This window comes from Talpa occidentalis, unplaced genomic scaffold (genome assembly GCF_014898055.3).
Source record: "Talpa occidentalis isolate TD23 unplaced genomic scaffold, MPIMG_talOcc4v2.1 talOcc4.8, whole genome shotgun sequence".
Taxonomy (NCBI): domain Eukaryota; kingdom Metazoa; phylum Chordata; class Mammalia; order Eulipotyphla; family Talpidae; genus Talpa; species Talpa occidentalis.
In genome coordinates this window covers 18708371-18735966 of record NW_023605194.1, presented here as the reverse complement: position 1 = coordinate 18735966, position 27596 = coordinate 18708371, and the positions used below count along the sequence as shown (strand labels likewise).

Genomic DNA, 27596 nt, shown 5'->3' with positions numbered 1-27596 from the left:
AACAGTACACAGTTAATATATATTTTGTTCTCCCTGACAATTTCTCAGGAAGTGGGAGGTTCTGGATACTTGCCATGGCATCCACTAGTTCTGAAATAGTAACATAAAATTATTGATGGACTTATCAAAATGGCTAAGAACTGAAGGTTTGGGAGCTAGAAAGAAATGAAATGTCTCTCTCTTTGGATCTTTGTGCCCAAGGGGCCCCAAAAGAGGACTTCTTAATTGAAAAAAAAAAAAGAAAAAAGAAAAATCAAGATAATTTCCTAAATAAGTTAGAAATAATACATTTTATACTTCTAAACCAAGTGTCACTCTATATTTGTGAAGGGCAGTAAGTAAATAGTAAATCCTCCCTCTACCCAAAAATGTTGCCCTATTGTCTCCTTGTGGTAAATAACTTCTAAAAAGTTAAGTCAGAAAGAACTTTAAGTTCGGGCCTCCCCGGTGGCGCAGTGGTTGAGCGCTGAGTTGCGAAGCTGCCCGCAGCGCCGGTTCAATCCCGGCTGCTGGGCGAGGGTTCCACATGGCACGCAGAACTCTCCTGACACCCGCTGCTCCCCTCAGCAGTGTACTTCGGTCCTTCTGCCTGCTCTGCTCCCCGCTCTGGCTCTGGTGAATTCTCTCACCCTCCCGCGCTTCTGACTGTACCCAGTGCTTGTATAAACAAACAAACAAACAAATAAACAAATAAATAAATAAAAATATATGCCTCTAAAAAAAAAATACTAATCTTCCCTTGGTTTTCTATTTTCACACTACTGTCCACAATTCAGCAATATATATGTGTGTGTGTGTTTTTTTAGCAGTACTCTTTAGCACATTTAGTACATTTTTAGCAGTACTCTATGCAAATAAAACCAAAGAAACAAAATTCGCAAATAGTACAGACTGGGGCCTTCATTCTGCAGAGAGGAAGTAGTTGGGCTAAAAACAACTTTCTTATCTCTCCCAAGTCCCAAAACCTAATCTTCAAGATGTTTTTTGGCTTGATTTGTCCCGGATAATGCACTTACCAGTGTGAGCCATTTGTCCCACGTAAGCATAAAAGGTTAAAGACTATTTCCAGATAAAGGTTGCAAACACAACTTAATAAAATAGGAAACTCAACACATCTAATTAAGGAAAAAAACAGACCTCAAGAGAGGGAAAATACACAGCTGCAAAGAAAGCCAAAAGTGTGAAGGACTGGTTTCTGATACACATCATGTGTAAAGAAAATCACTAAGGTAATTTAGGGGTGAGAGGATTATAGGTAGTTTTATTTTTTTTTTTTTTAAGATTATTTATTTATTTATACAAGCACTGGGTACAGTCAGAAGCGCGGGAGGGTGAGAGAATTCACCAGAGCCAGAGCGGGGAGCAGAGCAGGCAGAAGGACACAAGGACACTGCTGAGGGGAGCAGCGGGTGGCAGGAGAGGTCTGCGCGCCATGTGGGACCCTCCTCCGGTGGCCGGGGAGCAGCTGGGGATGGAACCGGCGCCTCAGAGGCTGCGGGCAGCTTCGCAACCCAGCGCTCAACCGCTGCGCCACTGGGGAGGCCCTATAGGTAGTTTTATATATGAAACATAGTCAATGGCAAAGCTAATATACAAGACTTACTAATACCTGGATTCTACACACTGTTTTAAATATGAACTCATCTGTATTTAGTAGAAAAACTGGTTAAAGCAAAATTAATGTACATAATAACACTAAAGAAAGTGTTAGTCTACAGTGCTGCAGAGATAAATACCAACACTGATGATAATTCTATAGGCAGATTTTAGGATTAAAACCAATTTAAGCTGAAGACAATCAGGAAAAATTAGTTTATGTCTATGGGCAAGTATTTTATTTGTAGTTTTTTTTATTTTATGTAAAAGTCAATCATATAGTATCCTATAAATGAATAAAAATACTAAAAATGCATAGCTTGATTTAATTACAGGGACAGTAGAAAGAGCTCTTTCCCGAAAAATTGAAGTATTAAGCTGGCATTCAGATGACATGAAACAAGGTTCCCATCAAAATGGATTATGTTAACTGAACACCGTGACACACTTCTTCAGGGGAATATACCAAACTATGAAAAAACTCAACAAAATTTTTAAAGGCTAGTAAGAAACTAACCTACCTTTGGCATTTGTAGAATACCAAAGGGCTGTATAGTTTTTCTGGGAGATTACAAGCTCAGAATTATTGCATGTACAGCTTAACATTCTTCTTGTATGTATTCTGCCTCAATTATCTACTTCCTTATTTACTAGTGACAAATAACCTTCACCCAATATTTGACATAATGAAAAGCACTCTCAAAACATCAGGATTATTCAAAACAAATTTTCTTGTCTGTCAGTAAGAACTATAAAGGTGGTAAAAAAAAATCCAAATCAAATCATGACAAAACAAATCTCTAAAAGTAGATCCCATCCCTCCACATTTTCCACACACACACAAAAAAAAGCACATAATTCCTACATTTGAAAACAAGAGGGGAAAAATCTTTGAGAAACCTATGTAACTGTTTTCTCAGAGCAAATGTATTACAAAGTTTACAGTGTAATAAGGTAAGGCCTGAACTAATAACCTCCTCCTGTCAATATGCTATTCCACAACATGACTGCCATTGCACACACTTGAAAAGCATCAATTCTAGACTCACCATCAATTTCATTACATCCTAACTCTGAAAAGCAGTACCCATATATGCTATAAATAGTAACTGTGTTATTACTCAAAATACTGCTTGCCAGAATGGACAATTCACAGGTCATATATAATATGTATCAAAACATAAAGAGTTTTGTAGCATAGCTTAGTCATTTCCTTTCAGTTACCATTAGCACTTATTAGGTAATTCCTCCCTCCCTCAAAAAAAAAAAAAACAACAAAAACCTGGGTCTCCCTGGTGGCACAGGAGGTTGAGATGCAAGTCTGTGAAGCTGTCTGCGGCCTCTGCGGTGCAAGTTGGATCCCTGGCTGGCCCTGGAGCAACCCACATGGTGCAGCAGACCTCTCCTGGTTCGCCCGCTGCTCCCCTCAGCAGTGTATTTCCTTCACTTTGCCTGTTCTGTTCCCTGCTTTGTCTCTGGTAAATCCGCTCACCCTCTGCATCTCTGGCCTGTGCCCCAACTCTTGTATGTATAGGTGGGTAAATCTTAAATATATATATATATATATATATATATAATAATAAAAAAACAAAAAACTAAATATTTTATTATATGTTGGGAAAGGTATAAAAAGAAGGATGCTTACTTATATAACAGCTGTTTATTAAGCATTTAATATATACTGAAAAAAATTAAGAAGCCAATTCTCTGAATTCCCCAAATTCTAAAGTCAAAATACACATGGTATAAAAAAGAAAATGCATTGTGCCATATTTCCTTCTCCCTTGGCATTTTCAATCAACACCTGAAGCAACAAAGTAGGTCAACATAAAACGTAGTGTTAATGGTGCTAAAGGTTAAAATACAAAAGCAAAACAATCAAACTTTAAAATTATAATCAGAAATACAAGGTGCTGCCTAGGTCCTAATAAAAAATATCAAATGTGGGCCTCCCCAGTGGCGTAGTGGTTGAGCGCCGAGCTGCGAGGCTGCCCGGAGCCTCTGCAGCGACAGTTCGATCCCCGGCCACCAGCAAGGGTCCCACATGGCGCGCAGACCTCTCCTGCCGCACCTGCTGCTCCCTCAGCAGTGTATTTCCTCCATCTGCCTGTTCTGTTCCCCGCGCTGGCTCTGGTGAATTCTCTCACCCTCTTGCGCTTCTTACTGTACCCAGTGCTTGTATAAATAAATAAATAAATCTTTAAAAAAAAAATTTCTACCACCAATTCACCTGTGAACCATCACGGGACTATTCCCTTGTGCTCTTCTCTCCTGTTTTGATCCCTTTTCCTTGCAGAATGTCTGATTTATGGCTGCCTGCTATGTTTTGTTTTTTTTAATTGTTTTTTTTTCCTGATACCTTATTTGGCTCCCCTTTATTCCTCCTGTAAGTGAAACCATTTGATATTTTTCTTTTTCCTTCTGGCTTACTTCACTGAGCATGAACCCTTCTAGCTCTAGCCATGTTGTTGCAAATGGCATCAGTTTATCTTTTTTGTTTGCTGAATAGTATTCCATTGTGTATATGTACACCACATCTTCTTGATCCAGTCATCTATTTTTGGGCATTTGGGTTGTTTCCATATCTTACCTATTGTAAGTAAGTGCTGCAATAAACATAGGGGTGCAGGTATTTTTTTGAATTAATGTTTTTGTGTCCTTTGGGTAAATTCCTAGGAGTGGAATTGCTAAGTCATATGGTAGCTCCATTTTTAGTAGTTTGAGGAACCTCCACACAACTTTCCATAGTGGTTGGACCAATATGCATCCCTGCCAGCAGTGTAGGAGAGTTCCTTTTTCTCCACATCCTTGCCAACATTTGCAATTGCCTGTTTTTATAATGTGCACTATTCTCACTGGTGTAAGGTGGTATCTCATTGTGGTTTTGATTTGCATTTCCCTGATTGTAAGTGATGTTGAACATTTTTTCATATACCTGTTGGCCATTTGCATTTCCTCTTTGGAGAAGTATCTTTTTAGTTCTGCTCATCTTCTGACTGGTTGTTTTTGCTGAGCTGTGTGAGCTCTTTGTAGATCTTTGAAATCAGTCCTTACCAGTAGTGTGGAATGCAAATATTTTCTCCCCATTAGTTGGGTATCTCTTTGTTTTGGTTACTGAAGCTTTTTAGTTTGATGTTATCCTAGCTTTTTATCTTTTTCTTCTATTTCTTTGCTTCTCTGCTTCATTTTTCTTTTTCCTTTTGGCTTATTTCACTGAGCATGATCCCTTCTAGCTCTATCCATGTTGCTACAAATGGCAGTCTTTAAAGATGTTTCTGAGATATATGTCATGGGGTATTTTGCCTATGTTTTCTTCTATATACTTTATGGTTTTGGTCTTATGTTCAAGTCTTTCATCTGTTTTGAGTTGGTTTTGTGCATGGCATGAGGAAGTTGTCTAGTTTCTGAATGTGTAATTTAAACCCTTCCTACAAAGATGACTCCTGGCCCAGCACATATTTATGTTATTATTTATTTAAAGATTTATTTATTTATGCATATAAGAGCTGGGGTATAGGCAGCGGGGGTGGTATGGGCAGGGGGGTGAGAGGATTCACCAGAGACACAGTTAGGAGCAGAACAAATAGAGTGAGGGAAATACACTGCTGAGGGGAGCAGTGGGCAAGACAGGAGAGATTTGCTACACCACGTGGGTAGCTCCCTGGCTGGGGATAGGACTAATACTACAGTGGCTGCAATAGCTTCATAATGCTGAGACTTAACCCCTTGCGCCACCAAGGAGGCCCATCATATACTTAAAGAAAAAACAGTATCAGTGCTATCCAGTTGCAGAATATAGGAAAAGGGAATGTTTCTCAACTCATTATATAAGACCAGTATTACCCTAAAACCAAAATTAGACTTTACAAAAAAAGTAAAACTACAGATCAATACCTCTCAAACACAATGCAAGAATCTAAAAAAAAGAAAAGCTGCCAGTATGTAAAAAGTGGGGCCAAAAGTACACAAACAAATAGGATCTATTAAAGGAATGCAAGGTACTTTAACATTCAAACATCAACCAATAAAATTCACTCTTTCACAGACTAAAAAAGAAAAATCATATGACCATTTCAATAGAAGCAGAAATGCATTTTGTGATATTTAGCAACCAACCCATTCACATCAAAAATAAAACTTCCAGAAAACTAAGAATAAAAGAAAAATTTCTCAATATGATAAAAAGCATATACACAAAAATCTATGGCATTATAACTAAATAGTGAAAAACTGAACTCCCTCCCTACATTTAAGAATATGGCAAGGAAGTCCAATTACAACACCTTCATTCAATATGATACTAAGGTTTTAGTGAAGGGAGATTAAAGAAAAATTTAATAAAGTGCATAGACATATAGAATGGAAAGGAAAAATCAATTTTCAGATGAAAAGATCATTTTTGTAGGTAAATCTAAGTAATCTACAAAAAAGCTACTAGAACTAAGCAAATTTATTTGCACTATGCAACAATCAATATACAAAAAGATGTATGCCATTTGCAGCAACATGGATGGAGCTAGAAAGGATTATACTCAGTGAAATAAGACAAAAGGAAAAAGAAAAATATCCGATGGTTTTACTTAGAGGATAAACATAGGGAAATCATACAAAGTATCAGGGTGAAAAAAGACCAAAAAGAAAAAAAAAAGAAAAAACTAGTAGGCAAATTATAAATTGGAGACATTCAGGTGAAGGGGAGGGAGAGGGATCAAAAACCAGAGGGAAGAGCCCAAGAGTTTATGTTAGGGCCACCCTGGTGGTGCAAGGGGTTAAGCCACAACCTCTAAGCCGAAACCTATGAAACTGTCTGCAGCCTCTGCAGCACAAGCTCCATCCCCTGGATCCGCTGGATTCCCCAGCCAGCCAGGGAGCAAGTCACATGTCACAGCAGACCTCTCCTGACTCACCAGCTGCTCCCCTCAGCAGTGTATTTCAGTCAATCTGCCTGTTCTGTTCCCCACTCTGTCTCTGGTGAATCCTCTCACACACACCCCCATGACCCACCACCCACCTCTGGCCCCAGCTCTTATATGCATAAATAAATAAATCTTAAAAAAAAAAGAGTCTATAGTAACAAGTTCAGGGGTGGTGCTGGTAATTCTACAGGGACAACACCTGAGAGGAGAAATCAAACACTGTACAAAAATATATAAATAAAAATATATATATACAAAAATGAGTTCTTTATCTACATAACAGAAGATAAAAATTAAAACATTTACAACTGCATAAAAAATATGAACTAGTTAACAGACAGATGCACCAAAATATATATATAAGAATTTTTACACCAAAAATCACACAACCACTGTTTACTAAAGATACCAAAGAAGACTGGATAACTGGAACAATGTATGTATTGTTTTCATGGACTGAAGACACAATACTGTTAAGATAGTGACTCTCCACTGACTTAAGAGAACAAAATCCTAAATTAAAATCCCTTTTTTGAAAAACTGATAACCCGATCCTAAAATTTATGTAAAAATATAAAGGACCTAGAATAATCAGAACAATTGTAAAAAAGAAGGTTAGAGGAATGCACTATCTGACTTCAAGAGTAACCTACAATAATCAAAATTACTGATATTTGCTTAGATCAATAGAACAGACTGTTGAAAGACTAACAAATATTATTCACAAGACGTGTATCAACACAGGACCAGTATTCAGAATATATACATAGAACTTCTACAACTCAACTACAAAAAGATAAACAACCCAACTTAAAAAATGGGTATTTGAATAGGCACTTCACACACACTTAAAATACATATAGCCAATAAGCACAATGGAGATAATACTATACATTCACCAGAACAGCCAAAATTCAAAGGACAGTATCAAGTATAGTTGATGAGTAGAGAATCAGAAAACTCATGCTTTCTAGCAGAAATTTAAAATGCTATCACTACTTCCATTTGTCTGTTTCCTGTAACGTAAGCACGTCACCTAGCAATCCCACTGAGGGAGAAATAAAAATACACATCCTCAAAAAGACTTGAACACCAATGTTCACAGCAGTTTCACTTGTAACTGTAAACAACCCAAATGTCCATAAACAAATAAATGGATACAACAAAATACTTCTTGCTGCCTCTCTCCAAAAAAGGGAAAGTTTAAGTAGGATAATTTCATAATGCTGACCTGCTAACATCACTAATAATAAGAGCTGTTAACATTATATACCCCTGGTAGGCTGAGGAAGGGTAAATCACTTCTGTGGTATACCTCTCAAATATTTAGGAACTATCAATAGAAAAGACTAAGGAAATATGACAACTAAATGTAATATGGAATTCTAGATTGTACCCTATATTGAAGTAAAAGTTTAGTGGGCAACCTCATAAAAACTGAATCAAGATTGTAGTTCAATTAATAGTTCTGGATTGTTAATGTCTTTGGTCACCTGTGATCAAATAAGATAATATATTAGGAGGGAGTAAACACAAACTATTCTTTTTGTAGCTCTTCTGTAGGCCTCAAATTATTTCAAGATAAAAAGTTAAATGTTGAGGTTAAAAAAAAAAAAAACAATAATTTTCTCTTATCCTTGGTTTTGCTTTGGTTTCAGTTACCCATTGTCAACAGCAGTCTGAAAATATTATCTACAATAAGATATTTTGAGAGAAAAGAGATACACTGACATAATCTTTATTATAGCCTATTGCTATAACTGTTATATTAGTCATTATTGTTAATCCTTACTGTACCTAATTTATAAATTAAACTTATCATAGGTATGTATGTGAAAAGAAAATCAATACAATATAGGGTTTGGTACTATTCACACTTTCAAGCATCCACTGGGAATCTTGCCAACATATTCCCCCAAGAATAAGGAGAGACTGCTGTACTTACTGACAGATGCAACAACATGAATGAATCACAAAAACATTATGCTGAGCAAAAGAAGCCAGACACAAGAGTACATACTGCACGAATCCATTTATATGAAATTCTGAAAAGGCAAAATTAATCTATTGTGACAAAACGGCCTTGGACAAAGGGTGGGATAGGAAAGAGAACTGACTTCAGAGAAGCAATGAGGGAACTTTTGGGATGGACGAAAATATTCTGTATCTCGACTGTGGTGATAGTTACATAGGTATATACATTTTGTCAAGCTCTATATACTTAAAATGCATGTGTTTTATTTATGTAACTTATTCCTCAATAAACCTTACTAAAAATTTTATATTAAGTTCATTTTTTTAAAGTCATTTCAGCTGAATAATTAAGTGTATTTTATATTGGGTCAAGTACTATCTTTCTTAAAACTGTGTGTATACAACACACACACATATATATGCATGCATGCCAGGCTTTTGGCAATACACAGGACATAAATGTGAAGAAGAAAGCCCCTTGGCCTTGAGAAACTCAGAGGCCAATAGAGAAACAGATAAGTTAAACAAAAAGCTACAACACAAATATTAGCTCTGAGGGAATGATATGCCATGGTGTCAGGATTGCATAGAGAAGACAATGTCTCAGAGAAGGCTTCAGAAAGAACAAAGAATTTATTTTATTTCATTTAACTCATTCATTCATTTGTTCATTCATTCTTTATTGAGGTAGTATTGATTTGTAACACCTATATGATTTAGGGACAAGGGAACTACTCTAAGGAACTTTTGAGTGCTTAAATCCCAGTTTGTTTAAAGGAGAGGGAGTGTGTTTCTTTCAAATTATCTCTCTATAAATTAATATTCAAATGATAAATCTATATTATATATACATACACATTTACACTTAGGTATGAATCTTAGTTATATCATAGCTAAATAAATGTCTTTGGACAAATGTCCTTAATATATTAGCATCATCTGTTAAATAGATACAATATTAGTAGTACATGCCTTCATAGGTTTTTATGAACATTAAATAAGTGTTATAAAATAAATAATTGATTTATTAAATAAGATAATCTATGTAAAGCACTTAAATTGGCCTGGCACATAATAATCAATAAATATTACCAATTACTGTAAGTAAGACAAGTATATATATTAGTTTTGACTAAGAGTAAGCATTAAAATATGAAACAGGATTACAAAAATAAAAGCAACCATGAGGTAATCTTTAAAGTTTAAAGATTAAGGCTTAGTGATTTTTCCACTAACCAAGAGAATTCATATTTGTCATTATTCTGTGGGAATATTATCTCAGTGCTCAGTAACAAAATGTGCCCGGCACATTACAGGTTTTCACTGAACTTATAACTGAACTATTTTAATATAATGAGGTTGCCTTAATAACCAAGGGGAAAAGTTTGTTACATTTTGAACCCATTAACTTCTATTTCTGCTTTGAAGCCTCGCCATTCCTTCCCTAGATAGCTAGAATTCTAGAAAGGAGAAAGATTATCAACTTTTCTCCCAATCTGGACTGCAAGCAAGATCTTCACTAAGAAAGTAGAGTGCTTCTGCCCACTCCTAAAGTGTCTGTGCCCAGTTAGGAAAAGGTGAAAGAACTGAAATGATGCAAAAACAACTTTAAGGAAATAGAAAACCAAGTAATTAGTATATGGAGGAAAGAGAAATTCCAATCAAGTCAGTGTCTATTATTAGAATAACTTCTTTAACAAATAGCATGGCCATAACTATGTGGCACATACCTATAAACTGCATGTGTTTATTTTTGTACATTTGTACTATTCATTTAAGTTTGTTGCATAAGTTCAATTTATAAATTTTAAGTTTTTATGGTCATAAAGACAGTATTTTTTAGAGAAAATTCCTGATGTTTTTCTGAGAGCCATGGCTGTATACACCTTCATGTACAAAACATAAAAGCACATGTGCTCAACTCAGTCCCTCATCTCTATTACTTCTGAAACAACATATTCACCAGACTAGAAGTATTTTAATAAAAGTTTCATAAGTTCTGAAAAGATATAATAACTATTGACTAATACATTATTTCAAAGATAGTTCAGAGAAAGGACGGGAAAAACAGCACAGTGCCAGTGTTTAAGGTCAATTTGATAATAAACAAAGCTAACAGGTCCAGTTTTTAGAAAATCTTTACATAGTATATGTGTAATCATTTTCCATTTTGCTTAAGAATAGCATTAAAAAGTTTAATAAAGGTTTATCTTGTGGTAGAGTGAGAGATACAAAATTTCATCTTTGAAGATCAGCTCAAGAGAATAAAAGCAAAAGGTACCCAAATGTTCACATTAATGTAAAATTTCCCCCTTATCATTTCTTAACCAAGGTCTTTATAATAATTTAGCACTTGCTCTATCTGTGCAAACTAAATTTCAAAGAGATCTGGCAATTTCAATTTACAAACATCAATGGAAGTTGCTTGATAAAAAGAGGTTCAGACAAACACATATATGATTAAATCAATTAAGTGTAAAGTGAATTGCCTACTTGAACCCCTGTCATTATACCTGAAACAATAGTTATTAAGCAATCAAAGTGCTACTCACCAGCAAGTGTATAATCCATATCAAAACCAAAACACTTAATTTTTTCCATGGCTAAACTTCGGTTCACAAACACCCTAAAGAAAACAAAAAAAGTGACATTTCAATTAATACTAAAGATGTACGGGAGGGTGAGAGGATTCACCAGAGACAGAGTGGGGAACAGAACAGGCAGACTGACGAAATACACTGCTGAGGGGAGCAGCGGGCGAGATAGGAGAGGTCTGCAGTGCCATGTGGTACCCTCGCAGGCCGGGATCAAACCAGCACTGCAGGGGCTGCGGACAGCTTCGCAGCGCAGCGCTCAACCACCTGCACCACCAGGGGAGGCCCAAAAGAAAATTCTTAAATGTAGTGGAGTTATTTGGCTATCTTTCTAGAGTTTCTCATTTAAATACCAATATTAGGACTCAAAAGGAAAATCATTCCATTCGTTCTTGGGCCATAAGTGAAATCAGAAATCACATTATCAAAAATATGTGGATTTTCTTATTGTATCTTGGTATTAACCATTCCATGGACTCAAAATTTCAGAAAGCCAGTTCTCCTTTTCAAACCTTGACCTCATAAAATAAGCTCATTTCTGAGATTTTATAATTCATTTGTTATTTAATGAACAATGGTATACTGAAAGACTGCCATATGCCAGATACTAAAGACATAAATATATTCAGTACACAAGTACTTACTGATTAACTATTACTATATGCCCGTTACTGTGATATGGCAGTAAACAAATGAATATCTGCCCCCATATTTTTAACTACCAATTTCTATTCTTAAGGAACTCAGCCTACTAGAAAAGCAACTTACAGGCAAATAATAATACCAATTCAATAGATGTTATAAAATAACATGGAGGAGACATGGGGGCCTCACTGGTGGCAAAGGGGGTTAAGCACTGCACTATGAAGCAGTCCACAGCCTCTGCAGCATGAGTTTGATCCGCAGCCAGCGAGCAATCCACATGGCACAGCAGACCTCTCCTGACTCACCCGCTGCTCCCCTTAGCAGCGTATTTCGGTCAATCTACCTATTTTGTCCCCCACTGTCTCTGGTGGATCCTCTCACCCCCTGCATCTCTCTGGCCTGTGCCCCAGTTCTTGTATGCATAAATAAATAAATCTTTAAAAAAAAAAAAATAACATGGAGGAGACAGTACCAGTTGTTCAGAGACCAGAAGAAATGTCTGAATCTTAGTCAGTAGGAATTTTCTAGTAGGACAAAACAAGAAAGGCAATCCAAGCAACATAATCAAGCAAAGAGAAGGCTTACAGTGAACTACTGAATAATTATAGTTGGAACAGGTAAGACATGCACATGCAACAGTCAGAAGCGCGGGAGGGTGAGAGAATTCACCAGAGCTGAAACGAAGTACACTGCTGAGAGGTCTGCGCGCCAACCCTCCTCTGGTTAGCTTCGCAACCCAGCGCTCAACCGCTGGAACTGAGTAGTTTTGATTCTACTTTTCTTTTGTTTTACAAAAGGAGGTCTTCCAGAGGAGTGGGGGTATGGAGAAGGGGCAATAAAAGCCATGAAACTAAAAAGGTTAGCAGGGATCAAAAGCATGAAGACTTTCGATGTCACATAATGGAGTTAGGACTTAGTCCTGCACACAAGAACAAATGATTGAATTTTGAGAAATGAAATTATCAAATTCAAACTTCAGAAAGATTACTATGAGATGGAGGGAAAAGTAAACATATTATTATATGTTTGTATGGTAGATCATCAACATGGGGGGGTAAGTTTTAATCACTCTGAAAATAAGCATATCCTTTCATCTTATCTCTGGCTTGGTAGCCAAATTTACAACTGGATGGTTTATCCTTTAATTACCAAACCTTTTCTTTGCCTTTGTTTCACAAGTAACTGAAAAATGACAATGCTACAAATCACATAGGAAACTTAAAGATGCCCTAGTCTGGGCCGCTTCATTAATGATCTAGAGTAATGTCTCCAAAGAGAAGAGACCCAGGGATGCAAAAGACTCCACTGGGATAAAAGAAAATAGTAGCTCTACTGATATTTATTTCATCATTTTAAAATGTCTAATTTGTATAGTTTTCTACTTTACAAGGAGTGTAGTATAGGGATAAATATCCCATTTTTTTAAAGATTTATTTATTTATTTATACAAGCACTGGGTACAGTCAGAAGCGCGGGAGGGTAAGAGAATTCACCAGAGCCAGAGCGGGGAGCAGAGCAGGCAGAAGGACTGAGGTACACTGCTGAGGGGAGCAGCGCGCGGCAGGAGAGGTCTGCGGGCGGCAGGAGAGGTCTGTGCCATGTGGGACCCTGCCCCGGTGGCCAGGAGCAGCAGGGGATCGAGCCGGCGCTGCAGAGGCTGCGGGCCACTTGGAAACCCAGCACTCAACCGCTGTGCCACTGGGGAGGCCCAATATCCCATATTTTAACTGAAGGAATATTCAAGAGTTTGGTAACTACTGACCTAGGTAATGACTCTTTACCAAAATCATTACTGTTTCAAATTTTCCTCTCATCTGAGAATGTAATCACCAAGCTTAAATGCAGAAAAATTTTCAAGTATTTCAAATATTAAAATATTTTAATCGAAGACTTAAAATCAGTAGGCCTTTGAGTTCAGAATTGGTGTCTTCTGGAAAATATGAAAGTTATGACCATCTCACAGTGTCCTATATATACACACTAGATTAGCTCTATTAAAACTCTTAGTTCCTGAAAGATGCTATATAAAATATTTACATTTTCTTTCCTTAAGCAAACCAGATCTCTGCAAAGTCACTATTTACTTTGTCTTAGATTAATAATCAGTGGGTGGGAGATGGGAGTGGCAGAAGCTTAAGGTTATAAGGAGCTACAGGATAAATGACATCTACCCAAACCTTTCTTTTAAATATTCCACAATCCCAAAATACATCACAGTGACCCCTCTACCATCTTCATCAAACTTCACCTGACTTTTACTGATAAGAGCATTTAATATTTATCGTCACTATTTCCTAGTTACACAAATTCTTCTGAAGGCAAGACAGGCAAAACATAAAAAAAGTAATGGTTCTAACTCTGGAAACTAAATGTTATCACTGAAGCTTAGGCTTTTCAGACATTCTCAATTCAGGCTAGGGGGCCAACAGGATCAAATCCTTGGTCAGAGGATAGCTGACATGCTTAAAATATTCCTGGGGAATTCAGGCAGGGATGAACTGGGAAGATTTTTCTTCGTTGTGATATATACAATCGAAGAGAAATATACATGGGACAACATAATAAAACAGCTTTGATTCTGATTAAAGATCGATGTGAACTGATTTCAGGTACAGCTAAAATCACAGGGGAAAAAAAGAGACTAATATCACTTAATCAGTAGTAAAGGTAGAAAGAAATTATCAAAAAGCCTAGCAAGATAGTTTACCAGTTTCTTACTTGGCCAAATGAAATATTAAACATATATTCATCATATTTTTTAGGACATAAAGATCATAACACACCTTAGATATTATCTACACAAACTCTGTAAATGATATATAAAGAATATAAAATTTTTTGCCAAAATAATCACTGTAAATATTCAGCAAACCATACTCTTTCCTTTTTGACTAGTCCCTTATTTATTCAATCAACACATTTGTTGACTGTTTACTACAAAGCAGGTACTGTTTTGTGACATTCTAGAAGTTCTCCTTCAGGGATTAGGCAGAATTAGGAAAAGTTTTTTAGATGCTGAAAATTAGGAAATAAGATGCTTTTCTACAAAAACACCATATGTCCTATATCTTTCACCATATGTCCTTTATCTTTTCACTTTTATTAAAAATTAAAAGCCTTACTCACAAAAGTAATTCCTTAACTGAAAGAAAATCACTTGTCACCCCTTCTAATTCATTTCTATTATGAAACAAACAGAAAAATCTCATATGTATCCTCATCTCTCCTTTTCTGTCCCTAATTTATTCTACAAAACACCAGAGGTAGGGAATTAAATATAAGGAATAAATATAAGGAATTAAATATAATTTGTGTACAAATGTCTAAAGTGCATAAGCAAGGCTCTAATGACAAAACAGAGCAGCTGCATTATACAATTACATTAATATATATACTAAGATTTACAAAAATAATAATGCTGAAAGTATGCACTGACTTAAGCAGAGAGGCAGCCTTGAGCCAGAAATACCATGTCTCCAGGATAGTCTTCAAGAGAAACTAATCTCTTGGCCTCAAACTAAAGACTATCCTTTACTGTTATAACAAAAGAAAATGTTAGATACCCTAACATTAAAAGGCTGGCCCAGTATCACCAGCATACATTTTTTTAAAAAATAAAATAAAATCACTGCCCCAAAAATCCAAAATTTTCTTCTGGGCCCAAGGCTTTCTACCTTTGCCAATGTGTTTACTTCCACCATTTTTCTAAATTATTAGCCAATGGAATATAATCCACACCTCTATCTTCAAAAGGCTTGAATACGTTTGTGAAATTAACTTTCCAAAGCTTGTTTTAAATAAAGCACAAAGCCATCACCCTAGAAACATGATTAAAATAAGCAGTCAACCTTAAAACACAATTATCAGCCAGAAATTCCTTCATACTAAGTCATTTATTTGCAAAATGCAGATTTGAGCATGAACAAGCAAAACAATCTTTAGGAGACAGGAACACTATAAAATCAGGCACAGACTTCAACACAAAAACAAATGTAGCAGCTTTTACAATTATATCCCACTGTAGCAAGGCATAAAATTTGAAGAAATTCTATCCAAATAAATACAGATGAAGCAAAATAAATAAGGCTATTAATACATGCGCATTAAGAATAGGGATCTAAAATATATCACATTTAAGGAACATGAACATGCAATTTACTAAATTTGAAATTTTGTGAACAGCAAACTCTTAATGGTTTTGAGATTTAACTCATAATTTAAAGCAGCATTACCTCATCTGTCACTGGTTGCCGTTTTGTAAAGTGTGAAACTATCTGAGTCAATTAGCTCTTGAAGTCACATAACAAAATTCTTCTTCAAGTCCCCAGTGTAACCTTTTTTGTGTAACTTTAATCTAACTTCAAAAAGATAGCTTTAGTCTGTACCAGGCCTCTCAACAGCATGTATCTTCCAAGACAGTGTGGAGAAAACACCTCTGTGTCTAATTTAACTTGTCATTGGATATCACTGTTGCTCCACACAAATCCATCTGGAATAGAATCTCTTTGGCAATGGTGAACTTTTCCCTAACTCCTCCCCAGCCTGGGAGTCACAATTTCCTGGCCGAGCGCCCAACAACAGTTACTGCAATACAAATGAGACTAAGAATACAAGTATAAAATCTTCTTGGGAATGTTTTGGCTATGAGTTTGTGTAATCACATACTTAAAGTTTGTTACAATCAAAGAAAAGGTTACAAGAGCTTTCATGAGAGTGTAAATTGAGATTATGACCCAAACATATGTGTGTGAGCTTTAAAAGAAAAGTGCTATAATGTAATTTTTGTTGAAAACACATTTTCTTTCTCCTCAAACTAGTTCCTATTTCATCTATTAGCACTCTCATTTTCCTACTCAAGCCTAAAATCTAGTATCTTTTGATTCTTTCCACTCCTCAAATCTACACCATCTCAACCATCATTTGATATGCCTTGATTTAATTCCAAATGTCTCTGGAATCCAGATCTTACATTCAATTCACAATGCTAGCAACGTGCCTGGGTCCTCATTAATTTGACGCGTCAGCAATCATTTCCCACTTACTCTGCCTTCACAATAATGCCAAATTACTCTGAAGTAGAGCTGCTCAAAGTGTGGTCCAGAGACCAATGCTGACCTGTGAACAGTTGTTATTAATCCAGGACACGATACATACATATATTGAAAATATTTAAAGCTTTTATAACAATTTGACAAAGAAATCATTTGGTGAATAATTAAAAAATATAGATTTAAATATATGTCTCCATTTTTTTAGTAATTCATTTTTATTTTATGACTTGAAACAGACTGGAATTTAAAAAAAAAAATCTGGTCCCATCCACATCATAGTTTGAAAATCGATCCTAAAACCCAGTTCTAATCATGTCACTTTTCTATTTAGTAAACTATAGACATTCTTCCCTAATAAATGACCAATTTTTGTATCCTCAGGGAGATTAAAGCCTTTTAACATTTTTTCCCAAACTAGTCTTACTTCATGATGTTCCACATCATTCACCTTTTTCTCGAATAAGAACTATGTGCTATTTCTTTTTTCTTTTTAAGATTTATTTATTTATTTATTTATTTATTTATTTATTTATTTATTTATTCAAGCACTAGGTACAGTCAGAAGCGCGGGAGGGTGAGAGAATTCACCAGAGACAGCGCGGAGAGCAGAACAGGCAGACTGATTAAGTACACTGCTGAGGGGAGCAGCGGGCGGCAGGAGAGGTCTGCGCGTCATGTGGTACCCTTGCCCAGAGGCTGGGGATTGAACCGGCGCTGCAGAGGCTGCAGGCAGCTTCGCAACCCAGCGCTCAACCGCTGAGCCACCAGGGAGGCCCACTATGTGCTATTTCTGACAGAAATGCTGAGGCATTGTTTATGCTGCTTCCTATTCCTGAAATGTCTCATCTTATTTTTCAAGATCCATCATTCTCAAGTGATTTCTTCAAGAGACTACTCTGAGTGTACCAAAGAACTATGTAACAATGATGGTTTTAGGCTCAGTTCTTTAATCCCTTACTGACTTATAAACTTTTGAGGTCAGGATCTATTGTCTTCCCAGCTTGCATAGGGCCTGATAAAGAACAGACACAATATTGAACTAAGCTAAAAATTAAGCTTAAACTAAAATTATAAGAGCAGTTAGTGGTTGCAAGAGGTTATGGGGAGGATGGACTAAAGAGTATCTGCTAATGAGCTATGGGGTTTCTTTTGGGGAAAATGAAAATGTTCTAAAATTAGACAGAGGCGTTAAATAAGTCTGTGACTGTACAAAGAATCACTGAATCATACACATTAAAAGGGTGAGTGAATGGTATGCAACCCCTATCTAAGTAAAGCTGTGGTTTTTAAAATTTAATGGCAAGATCCTAGTCTATCTTTATGTCCCCATCCTTGAGCAAAAGATATACTTAGTCATTTAAAAATATATATAAGAATTTTCTAATTTATGAAATTAAATCTTAAAAATCTGAAGTTCAGATATCATGAATATACAGACACAAGAACAAATTATGGACTAGATTATAAAACCAAAAATCACTTAGTAGCATTAGTCCCTGCTTTCATAAATTCTAGTCAACAATTCCTTATCGATTTGTCTTATTATTTTCTCTGAGGAATGCCCTCAGGAAAGGTACCTTTTATCAGATTGTTTCTAGAAAACAGCAGCTTATATGTTAAAAGCCTGAAAACAAGCATATTATCATTTCTAAAATAAAACATGAATTGTAATATACATCTCATTTAAACACTCAATATTTAAAAATTCCAGTGAAAATAGAGACATGCACAGAACTAAAGATGCTTAAAATTTTAAGATGCTAACCATTATAAAACTTACCCAAATTTTATACCACTACAAAGGGACAGGAGAAGAGGTGGCCCGAAGTCATTTTCATAAAACTAGGGTACCAAAGAGTCATACCCATAATACAAGGATAAAGGAAAAGTAAATCTACAACACAGACAAAGCCTACAAGGAAATATGTACATCTCAGCCTTGATACTGAGTCTAGGGAAGAAAAAACAACTCACTGAGATTATAAACAAGTAATGTATGTTTGCGATCTGAATTTATAATACTAGCTGGTTAATACTGCCCTTAAAAGACTGAAAGAAATAAAATTCTCTCTGACAGAACTCATCTTAATTCTAAGTGCTATATATAATGCTAGATGCACCCCAATTTCAGATGTTTAAATAACAAAAAAAATGTGTATTTTAAGAGTGATAAAATAGATAGTATTGCTCACACTATTTTTCTTTTTTTTTCTTTTCTTTTTTTTTTTTTTCTCTTTGACAAAATGTTTATTTGAATTTTGGGTCTGTCTGGGGTGTCTCTTATTGTATCCTAGAATACCAGGATTCAGGGAGGTGGTAAAGTGGCAATCGTGAATTTGGGGATCTGGTCTCCTAAAAGTACTTGCCGCTCTACCCCTGACTGCAATGGCTGCCAGGCGGATCATACCTCCACTGGAGCCGTCCCGCTCCATGGCCAAAGCAAGAGCATTGGCAGTGAATTGCAGACACTCTTCCTTGGTCATACCTTCCCGGTAAGTAGCATCGACATAGCCATAGATATAGGAGCTCCCGGAGCCCCCAATGGCAAAAGACTGCCTTACCATCATGCCCCCCATGGGTACTGAGTATACCTGCCCTCCTTCTTGGGGGTCCCAGCCCGCAATGATGATTCCTGCCATCAAGTCTTCCCGGTATCGGTAACACATCTCCTTAAAGAGGCTAGCTGCTGTGTGCACCAGAGGAGGCTCATTCAGCTCAATGCTGTGGAAACCAAGCTGATAGGTGACTGCATCAGCTACTGCCTGGGTATCAGCTGCTGAGCCTGAGCGGCAGCAGAAAATACGGTCATGAATAGGGGTCAGCTTGTCAGTCACTCGATTGGCAATGTAGGACCCAGTGGTTGTTCTGGAGTCGGCTCCTAGAACCACGCCCCCGTCAAACTGCACGGCCATTATAGTGGTCTTTAGTCCTTCCTCACCCCTGTGGAGACTTCCTGGTTTTCCCAGTGGGGGGGGGGGGGGGAAGGCCTCCAGCCCCCAGGCTGGTGCCGGCCCGCTCCTCGAGCAGCTACTAAGGTGGCCGCCATCTTCCTCCCGCTCACACTATTTTTCTACCAAAGATGTCAAAGCATACTAAGGAGATTCTTCAAAAGCATTAAGGAAGAAACATGAAACTCCCTTCACCTTTACTCTCAAATGAAGGAATTCCTGTAATGGGAGCAGGATAAGGGAGAATAAAAGACAGGACTAACAAATGAAGAAGAATATACAAACTAAGAGAGAAATCAGAGAATGTCAGTACTTCTGAAATTAAATTTATTGTTCTAACACCTCACTTATATTAAACAAAGGTTTTCCTAATTACATTTTTCTTGTTTTCCTCTAGTCATTTTTCATTTTTTCCTCCCCAGTTTTTTTTTCAAAGATTTATGTTTTATATATTTATGCATACAAGAACTGGGATGCAAGCCAGAGGTAGGAGGGTGAGAGGATTCACCAGAGACAGAGTGCAGAGCAGAATAAGCGGATCTACTGAAATACACTGCTGAGGGGAGCAGCGAGGAAACAGGAGAGATCTGCTATACCATGTGGGTCAGCTCCCTGGCCCAGTATTGAACTCATGTAGCAGTGGCTGGGGATAGCTTGATAGTGCTGAGACTTTAACCCCTGCGCCACCAGGGAGATGCCCTCCCCATTTTATTTTATTTTTTAATTAAAGACTAACAAATTGAGCATATTTTAAAATGGAGCAGTTGAACTCTGCGATAAAAATTAGAGGAAAAATAATAGGATTACCCATGTTATCATTAAGCAAGAGTCACTGTGCCAATAATGGGAAAGGTCAAACTCTAGAATTAAAAATAAAAACAAACAATAAAACTCATTTTGGCCTCTTAACTGAGAGCAGTTCTAATAAAAGACATTCTAACAACACTAGCTGAATAGAGTTCAATCATAACACTGACAATGCATTTTTTCCTCTTGCACTATACATCCCAGAGCATGTGTATTTTCCATCAAATATATTCCCTTGAAAATGAATACACAATAACCTATTTACAAAATTTTAAATAAACAAGTTGAGGAGCTTCTCAAGTCCTGTTCCCCCACCAACTTTGAGGTATAATTTACTAAAAATGAAATTCACCGGTATTAAGTATAAGGTTTGATTAGTTTGGCAACTGTATATACTTATGTAACTCCTATCACACTCTAGCCCACTTCTTCAACTCAAAATATCCCTTCGTATCTTTTTGCTCTACTTTGCCCAACCCTTGGTCCCAGGAGACCACTGATCTTTGCTTTGTTACTATAAATTTTCATATAAGTGAAATCAAACATAATGTAGTTTGCATCTGGCCTCTTAGCACAATACTTCTGAGATTCTTTCATGTTGTTATATGTATCATTAGTTCTTTTTATATCCAAGAATTATTCCTTTGTATGGATAGACCACAATTCATTTATCCATTCAGTTCATGGATGGCTTGCATTGTTCTCAGTTTTGACTATTATAAATAATTCTGATACGAACATTCACAATATATATGGTTATATACTTCCTATTTTGGTAAATACCTAAAAGTGGAATTACTGGGTCATATGTCTAAGTGTATGCTTAACTTTAAAAAACACTGTCAAAACTATTTTCCAGTGTGCATTCTCATGAGTACAGCATGAGAACTTCAGTTGCTCCATGCTGTGTCTTTAATCTTAGTGATTCTAGCAAGTATGCAATAGTATTTCACTGTGGTTTTAATTTGTACTTCCCTAGTGACTAATGATGTACAGCATCTTTTGTGTGTGAAGTATCTATTCAAAACTTTTTATTTATTTTTTTTTTTATTTTTATTTTAAAGAGGCATGTATTTTTATTTATGATTTATTTATTTGTTTGTTTGTTTTGTTTATACATGCACTGGGTACAGTCAGAAGCACGGGAGGGTGAGAGAATTCACCAGAGCCAGAGCTGGGAGCAGAGCCAGAGGCTGGGAAGACGAGAAGGCAGAAGGGAGGCAGGAGAGGTCTGCGCGCCATGTGGGACCCTCCTCCGGTGGCCGGGGAGCAGCCGGGGATCGAACCGGCGCCGCAGAGGCCGCGGGCAGCTTCGCAAGCCAGCGCACAACCGCTGCGCCACCGGGGAGGCCCTATTCAAAACTTTTGCACACTTTTAAACAGGGTTGTAAGAATTCTTCATATAGGGCCTCCCCGGTGGCGCAGCGGTTGAGCGCTAGGTTGCGAAGCTGCCCGCGGCCTCTGCAGCGCCGGTTCGATCCCCGGCTGCTCCCCGGCCACCGGAGGAGGGTCCCACATGGCGCGCAGACCTCTCCTGCCGCCCGCTGCTCCCCTCAGCAGTGTACTTCGGTCCTTCTGCCTGCTCTGCTCCCCGCTCTGGCTCTGGTGAATTCTCTCACCCTCCCGCGCTTCTGACTGTACCCAGTGCATGTATAAATAAACAAATCTTAAAAAAAAAAAGCTTAATAAATTTAAAAAAAAAAAAAAAAAAGAATTCTTCATATATTTTGAGTATAAACCCTTCATCAGAGATATATGTATTGAGACTATTTTCCCCCAGTCTGTGCACTGCCTTTCCATGTTCTTAATGATGTATTTAAAAAACAGAGGGCTTTTCTTGTCCATTTTAAATTAAATCTGATTTATCAATTTTGTCTTTCATGTTTTCATGTATTATATCTAAGAAATATTTACCTAAACAAGGTCACAAAGGTTTTCACCTGTACTTTACTTTTACATTTAAGTTTATAATCCATTTTGCATTATTCTTTATGTATGGTTTGAGGTAAAGGTTGTTTTTTTTTCCTTTATGAATGTACAGCTGTACCAGTACATGTTAATAAGACTAACCTTTCATCGTCAAATTACCTGGGCCTCATTGCTGAAAATCAATGACATTGACTATGTATGTATGGGTTTACAAACTTCCTATTAGGTTTCAAGATCTATCCTTCCACTATCACACAGACTCAATTACCATAGTTTAAATAAGGCTAAGTATAATTTTTGGTGATTTAACTCTAATGATAATCCTTTCCTATTACTATTTGGGAAATATCTCACAGATAACAAATGACAGAATAGACTACATGTCAAAATATTGCATGTGTGAAAATTGTAAAATTTAAGATTTTCATCCCAAAGTATAAAATTAATCTATTTGTAAAGGCAGAAAATGAGAATACAAGCTAACATTAATTTATATGATCCATGCATTTCAAATGCACTTGTTCATTACCTATGCAGAGAGTAAAAGTAAAGGAATTGCCCCAGAAGCCCCTAAAAATAAAACTAAAACAGTTTGACCCTTACAGTGTCTTTTAGTTTATATAGATCTTTTTCTAACAAAACAATTAAAAAATATACTATACATCATAGGGAAAACAACAGTACTAATTGTTTGCCAAGAATTTTGACTGCCATCCAGGAATATAATTCTTAAATCTACAAACCACCTTTACATACAATCATGTGTACAAGATTGACAAATACACCAACATCCTGACAATCTTTATCATAAAAATGGTTTAAGAATTGCAGGGTTGTCGCCAATTCTGGAGAGGAAAAAAAACATACAAACCCTAAAGAGGCTGTCTTCTTTTCACAATTAAAGAAACCACAAAATTCTAGTGATATCACAAGAGATCAGCAAATAGTACAGAATTAGTTATACCCACGGTGATTCTCTTTATTCAATAATGAGGTTTAAAAATAAAAGTGGGCTAGTTTTATTTTGCTCATAATCAATACATGATTACATTAAAATAAATTCTAAACACAGGGCTCTGAAACTACTTCAAAATTTCTAATAAAAGAAAGCATGAGAAAAGAACTAAGAGATTCCAGAAAACTAAAATTTTACTGTATTCTTGATTTTTTTTTTTGAACGATCTATGTCCTATTCAATAAAAAGGTACGTCTCTAAAATCAGTGAGGTCTAGTTATGCTTAAAGGCTAAAAACAAGATAATCAAAAGCATGTAGTCATTAACATGTCACCTATTACAGTGGTCACAGAAAGAAAATCATAATAATTGAGACTGAAACATAAGACAAAATAACAATAAAAAAACAATAAAAAACTTAACAGAACTATTTTAATTTGCAAAGAGAAATAGGGGTTTCAGCTCAAAATTTTTTTTTGCCCTCACAGCCCAAAAACAAGACCAAAGGCTTTTTACTCAGTCTTTTCATACCACTTTCTAAAGGAACAATTTATTTTTAAAATGCATATGAATTTTTAAACACTCATTTCTATATAAAATTCTTGCTAAGACACCAGTTACTTCCGAGAAACACTTCCTAGGGAAAATCAAAATGAGTTTTCCACAAAGTAACAGGATACTTATATGTCACTAAATTCCTGCGTTAAGATTATCCATCCTCAATGCTTTCAGAATAGCAACTTTTTAGTAGATAGATTACATGTGATACACTAACAATGTAAATAAGCTTTCAATCTAATCTCTCCCTCTCCCTCCACTCTCAGAAGGGTAGCACTGCTTATTAATCTTCCAACTTGGATGACTAGAACACCTCTTTCACTGAGAAAGATGAGGGAAAAAGAATAACAAACTCACCCTTCCTTAGACATTCTCAAAGATCTACTTCCTCTGGATGAGAATACAGGATCAACAAACAAGCTTCACTGATCTCTTGAGAACTGTAGCTCATTTGTTAAAGCACAGAGAACTCAGGCACTGAGAGGCCCAAAAACTTTGGGCACAATGCCGAACCCTAACCAGGCAGTATCTCAGTGACCAATAATCTCAGCTTTGCAAACTTGAAAACTTAAGAATAGAAAAAAAAAACTGGAGAGCAGGAAAAATAACTAATGGCCTGAACTGTTTAAGACCGGCCAGTTTAAAAAGGAGACAATCCAAATGACAAGTTCCTATAAGACAGGAATCGTTACTGGCAAACACACAGAAAAAGCAAAGTTACCCCCAAATGAGGCCCACCAACAGTATGCAAACAATGTGAGTTTCATAGAATAGAGCAGCCCTAGTTAGTACAAATTTTTAGTTCGCTCTGGGAGAAATAAGAAATCAACAGGAAAGTAATACGTTTTAATTATCAACTTAGCTATTCCTCCCTTAGAAACAACATGAGCTACATGAGAAGGAAGTGTTTTTTGTGCCGATCATATTACAGGAGGAACATAAAGTATTTTCACAATGAAGTCTTTTTATCTGATCGTTAACTGCTTTAAGGAAAACATCTGTGTTCACAAATAGTTTGCTCAATTGCCTGAAAATTTCAGCTCATGTGAAAATAAAAAATTACAGATCTTTGGCATACAGGGGAATAAATCCAGAACATACTAAAGATTAATTTCAAATCTCAGCACAAACTGAGGTCTGTAAGAAAAACATCTGCAACATTCCTGCCTCCTGACCAATATAATGCATAGAGATTATGCAACAAGGGCAGAAATAAACAAGTGTGCTAAAGTCAAAGAACTCTGAGATGGCAAATAAATCCTCCAGTGGAGATTCAAGTTAAATACACACACACACACACACACACACACACACACACACACACCCCTTAAAGAAATTCTACTTGAATTTTAAAAAACTACCTAAATATTTTATCATAAAGGTTTCCATTAGTTATTAATTGAACATTTAAATGCTTACCAAGTAACTGAAAAACACTACTAAATTCTATGAATTCAAACTAAAATTATTTTCAGTTATTTTTGAAAGCAGTATGGTGTATAATAGACTTACTGGCACAAGTAGGTTTAATTCCACATCTCCAGTTTCTCTACTATTTGGTTTCATAACCTTAAATAAACCACTTAATCATAGCCCGAGATTTTTTTTTATCTATAGAAGATGGAAAACATCTGGTAGGGTTATTGTCTGTCATACGTAAGCAAGTCAAACTAATGTAACTTAAGGAAGGGTATGAGGAAAACAACTGGATTGTCAAACATTACCTCACCAATATATCTAATTTTTAAAATTTTTTAAAATTTTTAAAAATTCAATTCTCAAATAGTATATAAATATGAAAGATTTGCATTGACTATCCTCAAAACAAATTTGACAAATACAGGAATAAAAACTGATAATAGAAAAAAATGATCTGATGCTTTTAAGAGTCAATTTTGCAAGGCTTTCCTGGATTTTCAGCTTGTGGCATCACAGTTCAGTGTGTTGGAAATCAATGTAATCAGTTTTAAGACTTTACAAAGAGAAGGGAAACAAGATTTCTCACAGATTTACATGAGAGTCCTCTGCAAGACTCTGCATTGTCTAAAGATTAGTTCTTTCAAGCTACATTCATACATTTAAGAAAAATTTCTGTATCTTTGTGCCTGATACCAGTAACAAATATGGCAGTTCTTGGTTTTCATGGCAGTTTAATGTGGAAGGCCCACTCACAAAGAGTTACAAAGTAATATGTAATTGTAATACTCAACATATGTACAATAGAGAGGTACATATATATTCTCTTAGCTGAATCTTTTTGAAAAATATGCAGTTTCTTTTTTTGAGACTGCACTAAGAACTTTACATATGTTACCTCATTAAATCCTTTAATAATTCTATGAGGTAGAAAATAGCTTTATAGACAACAAAAGTTTATAGAGATTAAAAAATCTCAAGAAAGTAAATGGAACAATACAAAACACTAACCCTAGCCCAGGTTCATAATCACCATTAACAGTTGTTAATCAGACTAAGAGGAAAAGAGGGGACAGAGAACAACACTTCAACAAAGGAAAATAATGAACAAAATCAGAATGACATGACATTGTGACATGTGAAAACTAGACATAGTTCAGAATTGATGAAATACAGATTTTGAGAAAGGGAGCTGCACAATATGAAGGTAGAAAAGAAAGGATCTGTATTACAGGACCTTAATGGCTACATTAAGGGGCTGAGAATTTATCCCATAGCTGGATATTGTGATGCTACTCAGATTTTAAGAAGAGTAGTAACAGCTTTTTAAAAAAGTTTTGAAGAGGATAAGACTGAAGGGAGGGAGACTTAATTGGAGTTACTTAAGTAATTCAGGACAATAATGACTGGGGTCGGGATTAGCCCTATCAGGACTGAAAATATTTCTGAATTAGACTGTGGTAATGGCTGCACAATCTTGAGAACATACCAAACCCACTGAGCAACACACTTTACAATGATGAATTTTATTTTAATAAAAAATACAAAAAATTTTAATTAAGAAAATCTGTTCAGGCCTCCCTGGTGGCACAGGTGGTTGAGCACAGTGCTGTTAAGCTGTCCACAGCCTCTACAGTGCCCGTTCAATCCCCGCTGGCCGCGGCGCAGCAGACCTCTCCTGTCTCACCCGCTGCTACCCTCAGCAGTGTATCTCAGTCAGTCTGCCTGTTCTGTTCCCCACTCTGACTCTGGTGAATCCTCTCACCCTCCCGCACATCTGGCATGTACCCTGGTTCTTGTATAAATAAATAAATCTTAAAAAAAAAAAAAAAAAAGAAAATCAGTTCATCCAGCAATTGCAGACAGTAAAAGGCAAGGCAAAGATAAGAATAACAAATATATCTGACAAATAACTTTTGGCTACAAGGTATATAAATACATACATACAAAAACTCATATACAGGGCCCCCCTGGTGGCGCAAGGGGTTAAGCACTGCACTATGAAGCAATCCACAGCCTCTGCAGCATGAGTTTGATCCCTGGCCGGCCAGGGAGAAACCCACATGGCGCAGCAGACCTCTCCTGACTCACCAGCTGCTCCCCTCAGCAGTGTATTTCAGTCAATCTGCCTGTTCTGTTCCCCACTCTGTCTCTGGTGAATCCTCTCACCCTCCCACACATCTGGCCTGTACCCCAGATCTTGCATT

The 27596-nt window shown here is 36.5% G+C and overlaps 1 protein-coding gene and 1 pseudogene across 3 annotated transcripts in view; both read right to left on the bottom strand.

The window, feature by feature from the left end:
- Positions 1-27596, bottom strand: part of NT5C2 (5'-nucleotidase, cytosolic II) — a 64678-nt gene that overhangs the window by 24353 nt on the left and 12729 nt on the right. For 2 of the 3 annotated variants that reach the window (XM_037495665.2, XM_037495666.2), the window contains exon 3: positions 11039-11112. In XM_037495665.2, coding sequence (XP_037351562.1) covers positions 11039-11112 — 74 coding nt within the window. Of the gene's footprint in view, positions 1-11038; positions 11113-24330; positions 24658-27596 lie in introns of those variants that run through there. The other variant, XM_037495667.2, reaches the window with a different exon arrangement.
- On the bottom strand, positions 19034-19837 carry LOC119233392 (proteasome subunit beta type-6-like; annotated as a pseudogene).